Raw genomic sequence first — 17,126 nt, 5'->3', positions numbered from 1 at the left:
GTCTGGTTCTAAATAACTGGTTATTCTTTGACTGAGGGTGCAGACAGAAGTGATGGTTTGTTGCATGATAGGGCCCCTGAAGTGTTCTACAGCCATGCCCTTACAGAAGTGAAAGGCTGCAGAACACTTTAAAAGTGCCAGATCACACGACAATATGACCCCTCATTGCATGAGAATTCAGATGAAGTCACTCCAAAGTGGAATGCCTTCATTAACTTGTGTCATTAACTTGTATCAGCATGTGCCAGGAGCAGGGCTAAGCTTAGAAAGGAGGGGAGAGAGTTCTGTCTGGGATTTTCTCAGCCTACACTGGAGGGTTGGGCAGGTGGATTGGAGCTCTCTTGGACTGTTGGGTCCAGAGGATAGCTGTAACTCATGGCACTTCATGCAAAGCACCATGAGTTACAGAGGCGAGTGCATGCATGTCAGCACCCTGAGGGACCATCTACTAATTCCCATTTTTTGTAAATTAGAGATCATCTCTAAATTATAACTTTTATCATTACTATGTCCATTTGGCTTCCAAAGTAGGGGTTTGGACTAAAGAACCCAATTCAGATTAATTGATTATGGTGTGAGGCTATTCAGCAGTATACTGGATGCAATTAGATGTCTAGGGTTCTTTTATTGTGAAGAAGATAATGGGGTCAGGCATCAGAAATTAATACGAAAGTTGGTAAAGCAGAGGGCTGCCATTTTAAATCCATCACTTTAATGTTCCTCCAGCTTTTGAACAATTTTAGACTGTTAAGGAACTTTTTTTTTTTTCTTCAAACATAATATAATGTTCACAGGAAAAAAAAAGATATATGAAAACTTTTGAATTTTTCATCTTGGTGTTTATATTTTTTCCATCACAGGTTTCAGTTAAAGATAATTCTATTCCAGCAGAAATCCAGCTGAACTCAATGGGTGGATTTTCAACTTGGTTTTCTTTGCTAGAATAAGGACAGCATGTCTTGAGTTCCCACATAACATATTACTGAGAAAGTCCCAGATTGAACTGACCACTATTTTATGAGAGTTGTCATAGTGACCAGGTTCTACTTTTCAGTTTAAACTTCACATATGATTAATGTTAATTGCACATTTTGCATGCATTACTTTTTTCCTGCTGCTGAATTGGCTGTTGTTGCCTTTGATCTGGTTGGTAATACAATGTAGTGCAATAGTTAGACAAGTGATCAGTTTGCTAATACAGAGAAGAGACAGAATCGGGTTGCTATGAGGTCTGAGTTTGTTTCTCTTGTTAAACGCTGAAAGGTCAGATAGAGTTTAACTACCATTGGCATCTTTGAAATGTTGTAATAAATGTCAGAGCCAGGAGATTATTATTAATCCATGATGCAATTAAAAAATGTATAGCAGAAAAAGTAAACAGTTCTTTCTGTTAGCAAAAATGTTGCTTTTAAGGGTAAAATCCCCTAACAATATTGAACATACTTTCCCCATTTCCCCCTAATTTATTCAAAAAATAGCAAGTTGTTAACACATTCTGGGGTTAAAATGAGAGAGATGTATAATGCCAATAACTTTAAAGGAAAATAATTGTTGACTTTCCAACCTCAGGAAACCAGTTGTGATGGTGTTTTATTGGTAACTTTTTTTACCAGAATTATTACCATTACTTTCAGAGCAATTTACACAGAATCTCATATACTACTTCAAAATTTTCCTTTTAAGTCTAATAAAGCACATTTGCTATTGAAGAAATCTGTAATACGTACAAGAAGTTCTTAAATCAAAAGCTTAGTATATTTTTGGATCAAATTCCTTATAGGCTCACATAATCAATAATTGATTTATTAACTGTATATGCTTTGAAAAAACAAAATCAGCAGTCCTGACTGACCTGTCTACTGGCAATTCATAAATAGTTGATGACAAAAATGAAAAGTATAACAGTAAAATGCAAAATCTAATGATCAAAGTATTGGGCACCTCGTATATCACAACTCGGAATAAATATATCACAGAATGTGTCATATCTCATTGACACTGCAAGACATAATGCCTTCCCGTGTTATCTAGCTAACTGCCAAGTCCACAAAGTTTATAGGCTGCTAAGATAATGTGGTGGTGGTAATCCACTTCAGTTGCAGAAATATGAAGTACTGTTGATATATATTTCCAGTTGGTTTATCTTTTGCTCTCAAGGGGATAGGATACTATTTCAGTTGCTCTAAAAGAAACCCAGAGAATAAAAGGTAAAACATCAGGATAAATTATGCTAAATGGTGAGTAGACCCCAGAGGAAATCATGCTTCTGTGGTACAGTATTCCTCCATTAATCTTACAAATGTTACATCTAATGTTAATTCTGTAAAGTGGAAGCATTCAAAGATTCATCTGATCCATTTAATAATAGTTTTAGTGTTATGATTTTATCAAATTTGTACCTTCATAACTTACTTTTGTTGATTTGACACATTATACAGATTGAAAATCTTTTGGGCAACTACAGATATTATAATATTTTATTTTACAGAGTACAAATAACCTTGTAATTAAACCGCAAAACTTAACAAATAATTGCCAGCAAGCAATTACCATTCAATTAAAGAGTAATTACATGGTTATTTGTGCCCTGTAAACTAAAGCATTACTGAAATCAGTAATGCAATCAATATTTTAGCAGAAACAGGATGCTGCAGTGATGGACCTTTCAACCTGTGCTGATTAAATTGTCATCCAAATAACAGTTTCCTAGTTAAATTATCACATGTTTATTTCTCTTGATTAATATGTAAATTTACTTCTGATTCTAGTAAATTTCTTACATTTAAAGTACAAAAGTACAACACAATCATATAGTCGTAGATCAACAGTGATCTTGTGTAAGTTTCCCTTAATGAACTGTATTTTACGAACATCAATAAACCAGAAACTTAACTTGCTGGACAGAAGGATCAAAATGTCTTATAAAAGATACAGCTGATCTGTAATTTTATCAAAACTATGAAAATATCCTTATAGAAAAATAATTTCTAAAGGCTCTGTGATGATGCAAATTACCTTTCAGGCACAAACACCCTTAAGGTGTTTAAGGTCATTTGCATCATCACAAAGTTTCATAGGAGAGCTGGGAGACTCCTTATCAGCTAAGAAATGCCTGCCCAGAGGAGTTTTCCATCTATTGACTCCTTTGTGAAATCCTATGAAATATGAACTTCCATTTCTACCCAGGAGAACTTTTATAATCTTTTCTCCAATGCCCGATGAAGGGTGTTTGTGCCCAAAAGCTTACAATTAAAGGTATTTTTTAGTAAAAACATTGTTGGTCTAATAAAAGATATCACCTCTACCACAAGCCCGGATTGCTTTTTCCTCTAGACCAATATGGCTACAACCTGGATACCTAAAATATAAATAGGCATTTTAATATTTATATTAATTAACAGTTCCTTGCTACTTTATCACATAATCTTAAACCACCAAAAGTATTTAAATACACCTTTCATAAAAGTTCCCTTCCAAACATTTCCTCATTTTCTGCTATAGTTAATGCCTTTTTGGCGGAAGTTGAATGGCTGACCATGTTCTACGTATAATAGTATAATGAGAGTCTTTGTCATCCTTAACTAATCTTAGTATGAAATAAAACAAAAGTATTGAAGTCAAAATTTGAAGCTGAAATATCAAATAGAAAATTCATTCCTTTTCAATTGAATCTGTTAACTATTCTAAGTGATTTCCTATATTTAAGATGTTATCCTTAGTTTTCCAAAAGTATTTTATTATATACCAATGAGGTATAGTTCCAAAGAAAATTTGGTAAAGGGTACTGAAACTATGGTCTGGAGTATTTGAAGATGACTTCCGTCAAACTGTAAAACGTTTAAGACATTTTAATAAATTGAAATGTGTAAACTATTTCACTGGACCTGGAACCTTTGTGGCTAGTTTTCTTTCATTTATGTTATTGAATAAGAAATGCTCAAATATAATAATTGGACCTGATTCTGAGGTGTTTCTGAAATTTTTAAGTTTAAACGCCTCCCCCCAAAAACGTATCTTCTCTTGACTTGTAATCATGTCTTTTTCACTTTACCACTAATCCTTCTTTTTCTGTATCCTGTTTTCTGTGTGCAAAAACTAATTTATAGCACATATAGTATCACTGTAAAAAAAAATTGCAATAAACTATAAGCAAATACTTATTTAGAAGAAAGTTATTTTGTAGGTACCTGTACCACCTATATTTAGGATACTGCAATGTGAGCAAAGCCTTTTATTACTGACTAATAAGAGAACAGTTTTTTACTCTTGCTTCTGTATGCTTTTACTCAAGTGAAACAGTCAAAGGAAAAATAAGGAAAACCATAGGATAAAGGAGACTGGGGAGCTAAGATTAAGAAAAGCAGTATTAAAATGCCACCTCTGCTAACTGTACAAGTTCATAAAATCATGGATAGGCCTCCACAAGAGAGAGGTTTGTAAAAATAAATAAATCTTGGGCTTCCTTTTGTATTTGCCCTCTGGTTTCTAAACCTTTTATTGTTCACTTGGATCATATTTTCACCCTTTTTTTTCATAAAGATTAGAATGTTTTAAAAAAAAAGAAAGCTGCAATTCGCACATAGTGTTCTGACTCTTGGGTCTTCAAGGAAAATACCAAATATTATGAAAGTTAGCAATACTGAAATGCCTTTATGGGCTACACTAGGATTAATAGAAGAAAATAGTAGTTTTTAGAAGAAACAAAGAAAAATACTAGACTAGACCTGTTTTTAATGGAAAATCAGATTTCTTGAAACATTGTATTCAAAACTTTCTGTACTGAATGGAAAATCTTGATTTTTATATATAAAAATGCTTTAAAATTAATATTTTGATTTGAGAAGTAGTCTTCTCCCAGGTGATAAGACTTTAATAATGTATCAGTGGCAATGCAGTCTGACATGGAAGTATGTCCTGTAGGGCAGCTATAGCAGAAACTATGCTATAGCATAGCATCTGAAGAAATAGGCTGCTGTCTACAAAAGCTAATGCCTCTCTGAACTAATTAGTCTCATCCAGCCCTGCCTTGTGTCATTAGGGGAGAAAAAAAGCATGGACTATATCTCCCATAAGGCATTGTGGTTGGGCAATGGCATTAGAGAATATAGTTTCAATTTTGATTCTTCACTGGAAACTTGAATTTTTATGTAGATTAAAAAAATCTGCCCAGAACTAATATCAGTATTGCAATCTATTTCACTGTGGAGTGCTGAATGAAGCCCCTGAGGACTGGGGAAAAACATAATAACCAATCTAAACAAAATAATAAAAGACACAAAAGTTTGCAAGCATTGGGTATGTTTTTCTAGTTTTTCTGAAGGTGGAGTTTAAATCTTTGACATGGGAAAGAGATAATTTTAGTCCAGTAACTTTTCACTGTGGAAAACTTTGGCTGTGATTAGTATTATGTCTAATTCCCAGCCAGGAAGTTGAAGTTATTTCCATACAAACTTGCTGAATGCCTTTAAAAAAAACCTATATAAAATTGACAGATATTGTATGATTGAACATGAATCAGTTATGAATAGCAGCCAGACTTTTAGTTTTTAATTTAAATTTTGGTTTTAAAATAGAAATAATTTTATTGACACTACTGTGAATGAAGGAATAGTAACACTGCAATCAAAGTCACAACCCTCTAAAAAGGATCAGAATCAGGAGATCTATCCATTTTTTCTCTATTTCTCTATCTATCTAGATCTTAGAGACTAACTAAAGTAGATATATGTGGACATGTCTACATGTGCTATAACTATGCATGAAACTCCAGAGCAATAAACTCCAGAAGTTTATTGCTTCTGAGCATGCAATTTGAATGTGTGCCCAGGAGCAAAAAGCTTTGGACTTTATTCACACACAGAATATTGAACTGGGTTGGAGCAGCCCTTGTTGCAGGAGGCCCAGGGGGGTCAGCCTGCAAGCCTGGGGGGTGCTTCTCCTGGCTCAGTGTGGGCTAGCCAACTGTATGTGCTGTGGAGGGGCTAGCTACACATGTGCTACTGCAGAGGTTTTTACTCTACAGCAGGTTAGTAGTTGTATTTACTATTTACAAGTACTATCCTGCTGTGGAGTAAATTAATTTTCTCTAGCCTAATATAGGTGCACATGTAGATGTCAAGATGTTTACTGTGCAGGTTATTAGTCATCTGGACACTAACTGTCTCATGTAGGTACTCTGTGTGTCTGTATACATATACATAAATACAAACACTTATAGACTATCTAAAGAGGATACACTTGTGCATCTGTAGGCTATAAGGTACACATCTACCCTGTCTTCAGCATCAGGTCATAGAGTACATTGCGCAGTATTGTTGCATGTAACAATTCTGTGCAACAATATGTGCAACATTACTATGCAGTGTACTCTAGGGCTTGATTTGTGGTGTCCTTAAAAAGTCACATTGTCTTAACAGTTTGTAAAAGCAGTGACCATATAAGGAACTTATCACACCATACAAAGCTCCAGCCAGCTATAAAGTTAGATCTTGAAAACATGTCTGAATTTTATAGTTGGTTGTTATCGAGTTTTAATTTGCATGTGTAGTGGAAGTCTCATCAGCTGATGGGGAAACTATATGTAGCGACGCACCATGCTCAGAGGAAAACCCTTGGGCCTGATAGTTCATAGTAGTTGTGATCCCCAAGGGTCAGGGGTTCATGAAACTCTTGGGCCTGGGGGATTATGGCTGCTTTGATCCTGTAGTCCCAGAGGTGTATGGAGCCCTCTCTCAACTGATGGGCTCCCAGCCATGGGAGCTTGCTTCTTGCTGGTGCGGGGAGAGCCGAGGATCAGGCTTCCCCTGCACCAGCAATAAGACTAAATGAAATCTAATGTGCAATCCCACAATCATGCCTTCTGCCATACAGAGGTGGCATGGCAAGAGATATGATTGTGTGGATCGTGCATTATGTACCACTGCACTTTTTCCTGCATCTATAGAGGGAGTTTAAGGGTCAAATCATGTTCAAGTTACTCATGTGAGTATCCTTTTGAGGTCAGGAGACCTATTTATATGAGTGTTGAGGAAATTTTTTTTGTTAATTATTTTTTCACTGTTTGTGATATTTATTTACCATTTGCATTTTGTACAGCTTAGTAAATGACAAAGACTTAAGAGTTTCATTTTGCTTGTGCTATTTATGTAGCAGACACTACTAGGGAAGTTTTTAAGGGTTATAACCAGTAAACACTTACTACTCATGTAAGTCAAAGATAACCTATCCCCATCCCCAGTGATGAAATAATTTCTTCGCAATATCATTAATTTAAAATGTTTTTCTTAAAAGGCTGTTGATTAATATTAGTTATGTAAAACCTTTATAGTACAGGAAGTCTTCAGACTTATGATACAATTGGTTCCTGAAAACGGCGTCTTAAGTTGAAATGTTGTAACTCAGAACCAGTTTTCTCATAAGAAACAATGTTATAAATGGGGATTGGTTCCTGAACCAAGGCCTGATACCCTACTTTCACCAGAAGTACCCCAGAATTTTGTACTCGATCAATTATACATGAGTAATATAGCTACATTAATGTATTCATATTGTGAATAGCAATCATATTGATTTGGAAGGACTTCTTTGAGGTGACTTTGCTGGACTTTTTGAAAGGTTCTCTTGGCTGGAGGCTTCTCAGGAGTCTTGGCTGCAGGTTTTTCTGGAGTCTTGTTTGCTTTCTTAAAGAAAGTGTCCAAGGAAGTTTGGACAGATGTTACCCAGGGAGATGAGCGATGCAGCTAATTTGTTCGCTGTTGTGGCATTGCATCGGATCAAACGTTGTAAGTCGAAACTGACGTCATAAAGTTGAAACAGGGTGTCAATTCATAAAAGTTGTAAGTGTGAAACGTTGTAACTCGAAACGTTTAAGTTGAGGACTGCCTGTAAATAAGATTGAGATGGTAAGTTTTGTAAGAATCCTTCTGAGAATTTTCTATGACTATCAGTCAGTATAGTTAGTATTTTGAGTTGATTTGTTTTTATGGCTTGTCAGAGGTTCTAAGGATGCTAGTCAGGCATCTTTGTGTAAAATTATTTTTAGTAAAAAGTAACAATTTAATTTTATTTAACAAAACCTAAATTCTAAGTCTGATGTTATCTGACAAGAAAGAAAAATGTAATATAGTCTGATAAATTATTATAGGTGGTCTAGTCATTGGGTGATAGAAATATAAGGTGTAGTATATCACAATAATACACGCATATGTCAAGAGATGCCATTGCACAAGCTGCATTTATGATTTGTAAAAAAAAAAAAACAAAAACAAAAAAAAAAAAAAAAAAAAAAGAAAGTGCTAATAGTGTAGTAGGCTAAAATTCTCATTGAAACTGAAATAGTAGGAAGGTTTCGTCAGACTTATGATGTAGTAGTAGTAGCAATACTGAAATTCTGGAGATAGTATTATTTTACAAATTACTAGGTATATATATTTGCACGTTAATATTATTTGCTGGAGCAAAAAGCCACAGAAAAAATGTGTCCAACTTTTGTGTGTAATACTTTGGTTTTTTACTCTGTGGTGATTATCATATGGTCCAAAGACTCTGGACTTTGCAGTTGATTTTACTTCATAACTGTATACTGATATAGCTCCCTCAGAGCATGAATGAAATGGAAAAGGCATTGAATAAAATGAAGTATAAAACTGCCTGAAACCAAGGTAAAAGAGGAGGGAGAGGGTTTATAGACAAAATAATAAAGCAAAGAGAAAATATTATGCTACTTTGATGCACTTTGATGTTTGATGAAAACAAAATAACACTAGCACATCATGTGAAAAATGAACAGGTTAATGGTACCTCTGTGTAGCGTTGCTGGAAGTTGTCTTCATTTAAACACAGAGTTTGTCCTACATTGATGAAGTGCTTTGCCACTGCAAAGTTGATAGAGTGAGGTTTAACTTAAATTTCTTTGTGAACCCAAAGTCATTTCTGGAAATGATCTCTATTTGAAACTCGTTCATTGTTGCAGCAAGTTATTTAATACAATGTTTCACACTAGTTTGTCAAAAGCTTTATTATTCATCTGAGTAAAATGTATTTTTACCAAAGAGAAGTGGCAATATCTTTCCAAACATTAGAAAGTTATATATTTTTTAATAGTTGGCTTGGGAAAGAGTTGATTCTAATGTCTTTATGCTCTGTAAATCTCTGTACTGTTATGAAAGCCACAGAATGATGTGCATATACCAAAACTGTATTAAGGAAGTAAGTCAATGCAGTAAATAAACATACAGACCTTTTGCTTCTTTAATCTGTGAATTAAAATTTGCAACAACAATTCATAATCTACACAAGCTAAAATTAATAATGTGAGAAGTTGATAGGTTAAGGTAACACTGTCAGCTTAGCACATGCACAACAGTCAAAAGCACTAATCAATATGTAAGGAAGGGAAGTCAAGCTTGAAAAGGCCATGAGTTAAATTAGTGCAACCGCTTCAAGAGTGGTTTGTAATATACCAGGTAACAAGGGGTGGGGGAATTATCTCAAGGAGTACATATTGCATTCAAAGGTTTCAGTTTTTAAGAGATATAGCTTTCAACCTGTCCAGATCCAAGTGTGTGACACTGACTTCAGAAATAATACATGTTACTGAAATATCTACATTTGTGTACCTTAATAGAAACATCCATGTTACAGATGGGGACATAGAGAAACAGGGGTTGTGACTACTTCAAGTCAGTAGCACAGTAAGGATTAAGTATGCAGAATTCTTAATTCCATTTCTATTTATTTTTAACATTCTCTTAGCTCTTTAGTCCTACTATTCATTCATAATATATGACTTTGGGAGCATGATTTTATATATGTTACTCAATATTTCATTGCTGGATCATTTGAGTACAGTACAATGATTGTTACGTGTTTTACTTGTCTCCTAGGGAAGAATGTGTCTTTATACATTTTATTCTAGTATCATTGATGGATTGTGTTTTCTATATAGATCAATAGGCAAGATAGTAAGCAAATGTTTCAAAAGGAAAATACATTTAAATTTATCCTCTTACTTCATCAGCTCACGACCAGGAAGACCCCCCAAGCGTTCTCTGGGAGTTGCAATTCAAGAAAATGCACGTCTTCTGCCCCATGGAGTCCCAGGCCTCTTATCACCAGGACTTATCTCCCCGACAGGTAATAAAATCCATCAGATGATCAACCTCATCTTTTCATACTGCACAGCAGTTGAAATAAACTAATATTGATCTAACTGCCTTGTCCTTCAGGGCTTTTCAAGCTTTACCAGAGGTTACATTATTGGATTTTTTTTGAGTATTCATGAAAAGTGCAGTTTGTTGCTGCAGTGACTAAAATCCAATGTATTCGTAATTTAGTTATTTATTAGTTGTAATTTCCTTACATTAAGTTCCATTAAATATTTTATTTAGTGAAAAGAAAAAAACTCTGGGAAAATGAACCATTGTCAGGGTCCTTTAGCATGCATTTCTTCTATTCTGTCAAAAGTATCTTTTTGTTCTTGCTAATATATATGCTGTAATGTCATTAGGTAGGCTAGAGAGATATAAAAATGGTTATGCTAACTATAGAAATGCTTGTGGAATGGACAAATAAAACCCACTGGATGGGTTTTCTTATTTTAGCATTTTTCATTTGTCATCATCATAAACTAATGGTATAAATACCACATGATGACTATAAGTACACCCAAAGTATTGTCACTGAAAGTGTTTTGCTTTTACTTGTTTAGTAACAAAATGTAAATTAAAAACATGAACAATTTCAGTGAAGCTAAGCATTACTATTGCCAAGAGCTGACATACGATAAAGATGTGTATGTTAACTTGCTAATAAAGTCAAAGGCACAACAACTTAATTAAGAAACCAATGACTTAAATATTCATTAGCAACCACAAAATTCATAGAATTCAGCACTATGCAGGAAACATTTATAAATGCGCTGTTATGGGCTACAAATGAAAAGCTGTAGGATCCTTCTAGCCTTGAACCCACCAAGTGGGTTAAGGGATTGGCTACAGCATAATGTCTTAGACCTTGATCTGTACCCCCTTATACAAGTGGATGACTGCACTAAGCCTCATTGACCTCAGTGAGGCTTTGTGGCTACAGCTGTCCATCCATCTGTAAGAAATTGCAGAGGCAAGTCCTTAAATCCACCCACCCTGACCATGCAGTGAGTGGGAAATGTGGTAATGATTTCAGTTGCTGTGATCCACTGAGAAACAATAACCTGTGTAACATGGAGGCAGAAATGACCTCAAGCAATATTAGCAACCTTAACAATTATTTCAAATCAAGTAGCTGAAATTTGAAAATTTTTGCTAGATTCAAACACTAGTTGGCTCTACTCTGTTACCTAATGATGATAATATGCAATGAATAATTCATTTATGCAGTAATGAAATTCTAGAAATATGCATCCATTCTGAATATCAGTTTTTATAAAAACATGTTTTTATTATTAAGATGTTTTAAATAGTGTTTTTGTTATGTTCCCAGACTCAGATTTTTCATATGTTCAGTGTTATCCATATTACCACTAGTGGGGAAAAAAGCCAGAGAGGCAACTGGCATTGATATACTGTTATCAAAGTACACAATATTGTCCATTGCTTTAATGGTACGTTTGTAAATAGGGTCTGAAGTTATAGAATGAGCATACTGATGTAATTTGGGAAGCATTTTATGAGTTGAAGTGCATTGTGTATATACAATAAGATATCATTCAAATGACTTGTAAATTTTCATGAAATATTTCCCCCAAGAAAATGACTAAACTTGCTTTAAAAATAAAAAAGGTTTTATTGATTTACTGGAGTTCTTTTAAAATGCTGAAGATATTTAACAAAATAGTAAAGATTAAAGTGAATTTAAAAATATTTCTACTAGGAAGTTACTCAGAATTCTAAACAGAAAATGAGTACTGGTACAGGTCCTTTGGGAAAGAGGACCTTTATAGTCATGGCATTCTCTACTCTATTTAAAGAGAAGTACTATAGAACAAAACAAGGGTACAGAATGGCTCCAACAGAAGACTGGATTCACAGGAATTTCTTCTTCAACTAAAGGAAGCAGAGACAGCTGCTGCTTCTTACCAAACCTTAATTACTTGAAAAAGCTGCATCTTATTTTGTAAAGAAAAAGCAAGCTTTGTCTCAAAGGAAGGAAAGATGAGGCAGTCCCAAAGGAAGGAAAGAAAAGTGCTACAAGAGCCACTTCCAAATTCACTTGGGATTTGAGATATGTGCTTCTATGAGATACTTGGGATACAAAATTTATTTATATGTTTATACATGCTTACTATTAATTAGGAAATTGACCAACTTCTAGGCTCACTGTACATGACCTTAGTAATTGGCTTCCATTTTTATCTGAACTAAAAGCAATACATTTCCATGCTTCTCAAAGAAGGAAGACTTTTTAATATGACTTTGTGTGATGTATTGTAGACTAGAACCAAGGAATTACTACACTCTTCCCAGAAGAATTAATGGGGAAGTGGTGGCAAGGTGGAATCTTTACACACTAATGCCCTTTTAGCATCAATGTGTAAGACAAGGAGCAATGGTTTCAAATTGCAGCAAGGGAAGTTTAGGTTAGATATTAGGAAGAATTTTCTCGCTAGGTGGGTAGTAAAACACTGGAACAGGTTACCCAGAGAGGTGGTGGAATCTCCATCCTTGGAGGCTTTTAAGACCTGGCTAGACCAAGCTTTGGCTGGGATGATCTAGTTGAGGATAATCCTGCTTTGAGCAGGGGGTTGGGCTAGATGATCTCCTGAGGTCCTTCCAAACCTAATTTTCTATCAATCTATGATTTTCTGTTCTTATTGTTTCTCGTTAGGCTGCAGTATAACTTGCCTTTCTGGGTCTCTGTTTCCTCTGGGTTCCTTAGCTCTATCCTACCCCACCCAGGGACCATCTCCACTTAAATAATCTAGAGTAGACCTTGATCTTTTCCCTTTTGTGATGGAGTGACCACACATGTATTTTAGATGGAAAATTTGGAAGTTGTTATGCTTAAGTGTCAACATGCTCTGAGAATGAACATGTTAATTCATGTTAGGACTCAGCATGGAAAAATTGAATTGCACATCAGCAAGGATGGCATGATCTGTACCTTCATATTATTTCTTTTTAATCCACCCTTGTTTAATAATCTACCAATTCAGATTACAACATTCTCCTTCAGCCAATCTGCCAGTTAGATGGATAGGTCCCAAGGCATTGCTGCTGTGAGCTGTGGAGTTCACAGATCAGTCTTTGGAGGGTATTATAGAGTAGCAGGAGTATTAGATCAGGAGATTAAACATATGGCCCTCTGGCCTGTGTGGCTTCTTGCAGACCAGGGAATTCGGAGGCAGGAGGACCAATGGGGGCCAGGTTGTGCTACAGAATCCAAGGTTATGTGGCTTCATTGGGCATAGGTGTCAGCAACAGCGCTTGCTCCGAGACAGCCCCACTTGCTCTCTGGCTGCTTTGCCTGCCATTGTTCACCCCATGGCCAATTGGTCTGCCACTTCTGCTACTGCCTCCATTGCTGACCCCACCACCACTGCCCCTGATGATGCTGCGACTTGTCTGTTGTTGACAGGTCCATATGTGGTCCATGACAAGCTCCATTGACTGAATGCAGCCCAGCAGGCAGGTTAAATGTATATTATGGGGCTGTTGTTGTTACAGTTTTGCAGACAGAGTCCTCTAGCGGAGACTTGGCATATGGTGGCAGTTGGGTTTTTTCTGCCATTTTTGCTATACAGTACCTGGTCCCTGAACGGTAAGATCTGTCAGCAGACTCCCTCTTCTCAACATAAATGTGTCAACACTGGGCATTTGCTGGCAATGGCAACTGTGCGGAATATTCTTTTTATACCCTTAGTTGGCTTTGTATTACTGGAAATATTTGGACTGCAGACCAAGACTAGCAGCTTCCTCCAGACTTCAGTGCAGTCCAGTACTTAAAATATGCTATCTTAATCATCCACTATCAGTTTAAACAATCATTTTCATATAATAAACAAGGCGTTGTACTAGGGCTGCTGCACTTCCCAGTACACTGGAATTTCTTAGGTAGAAAATAGTACACCATGGAGAATTGGACTATAGCTTTCATATATGCACAAGAAAGAATTGTAAAGGGGACCCTGAATGAAGTTTCTTCCTTTTCATATACTGTATTTACTTAAATAGATGACCCTGATTATAAGACAACCCCTCAATAACTAGATTCTATTTATGGAAAATTTACAAATTTGTTATAATTTTCCAGGTATAGAATCTAATTATCGGAAGTTTGCCTTGAATTTCCCCCGTTCCCACTGCTGCAGCAGGGAAAATAAATCTGGGGGGTCAGGTAACCCCCTTGCCCTCTGTCTCCTTCAAGCTTCTTTCCTCTGCAGCTCCTCCCTTCCCCTTTACCATCCAAGCCTGCTCTCTCTGAGCACATGGAAGTAAAAAGCAAATCTGAAAGCACTGACCTTGAATTTAAACATAGCTATAGTAATTCGTATATAGTACCCATAGATCTAGTTAATCCAGAATTGGTGCATATGACCTTTTTTAAAGAATATGCTGCAACTTTTAGCACAGGCACTCCATAAACACCCTTTTGAGGAGCACTTTGGCACCTCCTTGTACAAACTTTTAATTTTTTTTATTTTTAAGAAAACTTTTAATTTTTTTTATTTTTAGGAAAATTTTTTTGTGTCCAAAGGCCAAATCAAACAAATCAATTCCCAATCTGTGAGTCATTCAAGAACTATATGTGGCCCTACTACAGCAAACATCCTGTAACAGTGCCTCGGGTTTCAGATGCTTCCAAGTCGTTTGGCGGGCATCCTATGTGCAGGCCTAAGCCTAGAGGCTTGGGGTTCGGATGCCCCTGAGTTTCACTTGCCCTTAGCCATATGGCCACAGGAGCAAGCTAGGGAGAAATCTCCCATTTCCATAAAGTTGGCATAAAGCCTAGATCTTTCCACTGGAAGTGAAAGTGGGAGACTAACTATGCATTACCTCAGCCAGGGTACTACCCCTTGCCAGAAAAGTGGTTATTCCCTGCCAGTAGGAAAATCATGTTAATGGTCATGGTATTTCCCTTATACAGTACAAACTATGCATGATATTAGTCCAAAGCCAAAAGGCTCATGATTTTACCATATAGTTCATTGGGCTGCACCTCACTTAAGGCAGCAGTGTTTCAAGCTATGGTGACCCCACAGGTCAGCACTGCTCGTAATGTGTGTGTACTTCAGATGCTCCCCCGCAAAGGATCCAAGTGATAATTAGCCCCCCCCTTATGACTGAAACTGGGAGTTATTGTCATGAGTCTTGGGATCCTCCAAAAATTTATATGCAGATGTGGCACAGGGCATGGTCCTGTTTCACCTCATGGAGGGCAGGGCCACACTAATCATGAGAGAGGGGCTGACAGAGGGATTCTGGGTGAATTGTTTGGGTCCCCATTTGGTGATGTTTGCCAGACATTTAAGGCTGGTGAAGAAACAGGAATCATTGGAAATGGGAAAGAAAGGTGCAGCTCAGCTATGGAAGTGAAGAGGAAGTCAAAATGTATACAGTGTAGTGGTTCACCTTGACTAAAAATATTTGGTGGTGAGGGAATGAATGTAATGGGCACTACCATATATCTTGCACTAACCTATCCTTGTGGTAGAATCCCATCAGCATTTTTGGCACCAGGGGAGGTTGTCATGGTGTTTAGAATGTTCTGCCTGTTCAGTTGATATGTTTATTGGAATAATTGAGTTCTGCTCAGTCAATATGATTTGGAACTGATTTGGCTGATTTCACCTGGAACACAAAATATATTATTTAAAAAAAAAAATTTTGGCACCAGGGAGCATGTCAGAGATTGCTCTGGCCTCTCCAAGTGCCAACCTGATATTGCAATACCTTGAGGCCCACTGCTCCTTTCCTCCTGGGGGAGCTACTGTATATTTTTTGTAAGGGACATATACACTCACAGTTCCCATCAGCATGCTTGTCCAATATGGGCCATGTCTTTTATAATTATGCTCAGTATTGGCTGTGTGGCTGGCCAGTAGGCGATGCTCCTGTGTTGAGCCATCCACCTCACTGTGCCCAACCACCTTCCAGGCTCTGAGTGCCTCCCTGGGGGTGCCTCGCGTCTGGCTAACCCCCTTCCTGAAGCACACCCGCCAGCCTGGGGGTAACGCTGCCACCACCACCCAGGGTCTGGAATGATCTTCCTGCATCCTCTGGGAAACAGAGGCCTAGTAGACCTTGAGGGTACTTGACCCACTACAAGAACTTGGGGTGCTTTCCTCAGTCTGAGGCACAAATAATGGTCTTCCTTAGTCAGCTAAACCAAGGGGACCCCAGGGCATAATCTAGACCCTCTCCCAATAAGTCTCCCATGCTAGGTACAAAGGAGAACTTTATTGGTTACAAGGAGTAGGTTTGGAAAAGGGTATAAAGTAAAGCAATATCAGAGAAATACCTTAGGGAAAACGGTGACATGGTAGCCTTTGATTACACATGTGCGTTATTGCAAGCTGTATATCTAGTTAGATCTCAAGTAGCTTACTCACAAGCATCATCAAGAGCCAGGTGGAGATTTCCTCTGGAGGCAAGCAGTTCATTGACCATGAGTTTCAAGAGAGAGAGAGTTTCAGATGGTTCAGCTTCTCTGTGAATTTTCATCATGGCTACTGCCCCTCCTCATGAGCAGTCTTTCACTTATATAGCCCTTATGACCTCATTTACCTGATCCCATGAAGACCAGCAACTGTTGGCTGCCAGCCAACCAATTTGAAATGCATCACTGGTTACCGGGTAGACTGACAGGGTTTTTAGCCCCTTCCCAGTCATGTTGGCATTGCTTAGAACAATAGGGACCTTAAACCCCCACCCAGCTATGTGGTGCCAGTCACATAGGCAGAGGGAGCAGGTTTTCCCCTCCCTCAGGAATGTATGCAGCTCCGGGTACCTAAAGAGGTAGGGTAAGGGGTGTCTCCTCTGCTGGGCCCCTCCTAATCACATTGTCCCTGAGCAGAGATTTTGGGGAGAAAAAAGGTGGCTTCCTGCCACACAAATCAGCTGGAAAAGGGAGACAAAAATCCTGCTGGGATTTGGTGGATGTTGAACTGAGCGGTGACACACGGCCAGACA

At 37.3% G+C, this 17,126-nt stretch overlaps 1 protein-coding gene across 3 annotated transcripts in view; it reads left to right on the top strand.

Moving 5' to 3' along the window:
- The window catches only part of DACH2 (dachshund family transcription factor 2), a 642,364-nt gene that overhangs the window by 330,404 nt on the left and 294,834 nt on the right, over positions 1-17,126 (top strand). For all 3 annotated transcript variants that reach the window (XM_019521377.1, XM_019521376.1, XM_019521374.1), the window contains one exon: positions 10,019-10,134. In XM_019521377.1, coding sequence (XP_019376922.1) covers positions 10,019-10,134 — 116 coding nt within the window. The remainder of the gene's footprint in view (positions 1-10,018; positions 10,135-17,126) is intronic.

The sequence above is a fragment of the Gavialis gangeticus genome, unplaced genomic scaffold (assembly GCF_001723915.1).
Source record: "Gavialis gangeticus isolate Ggan-Ray unplaced genomic scaffold, GavGan_comp1, whole genome shotgun sequence".
NCBI classification, from domain to species: domain Eukaryota; kingdom Metazoa; phylum Chordata; order Crocodylia; family Gavialidae; genus Gavialis; species Gavialis gangeticus.
The sequence above is the reverse complement of the archived record's forward strand: the minus strand, read 5'-3'. Positions and strand labels throughout refer to the sequence as shown.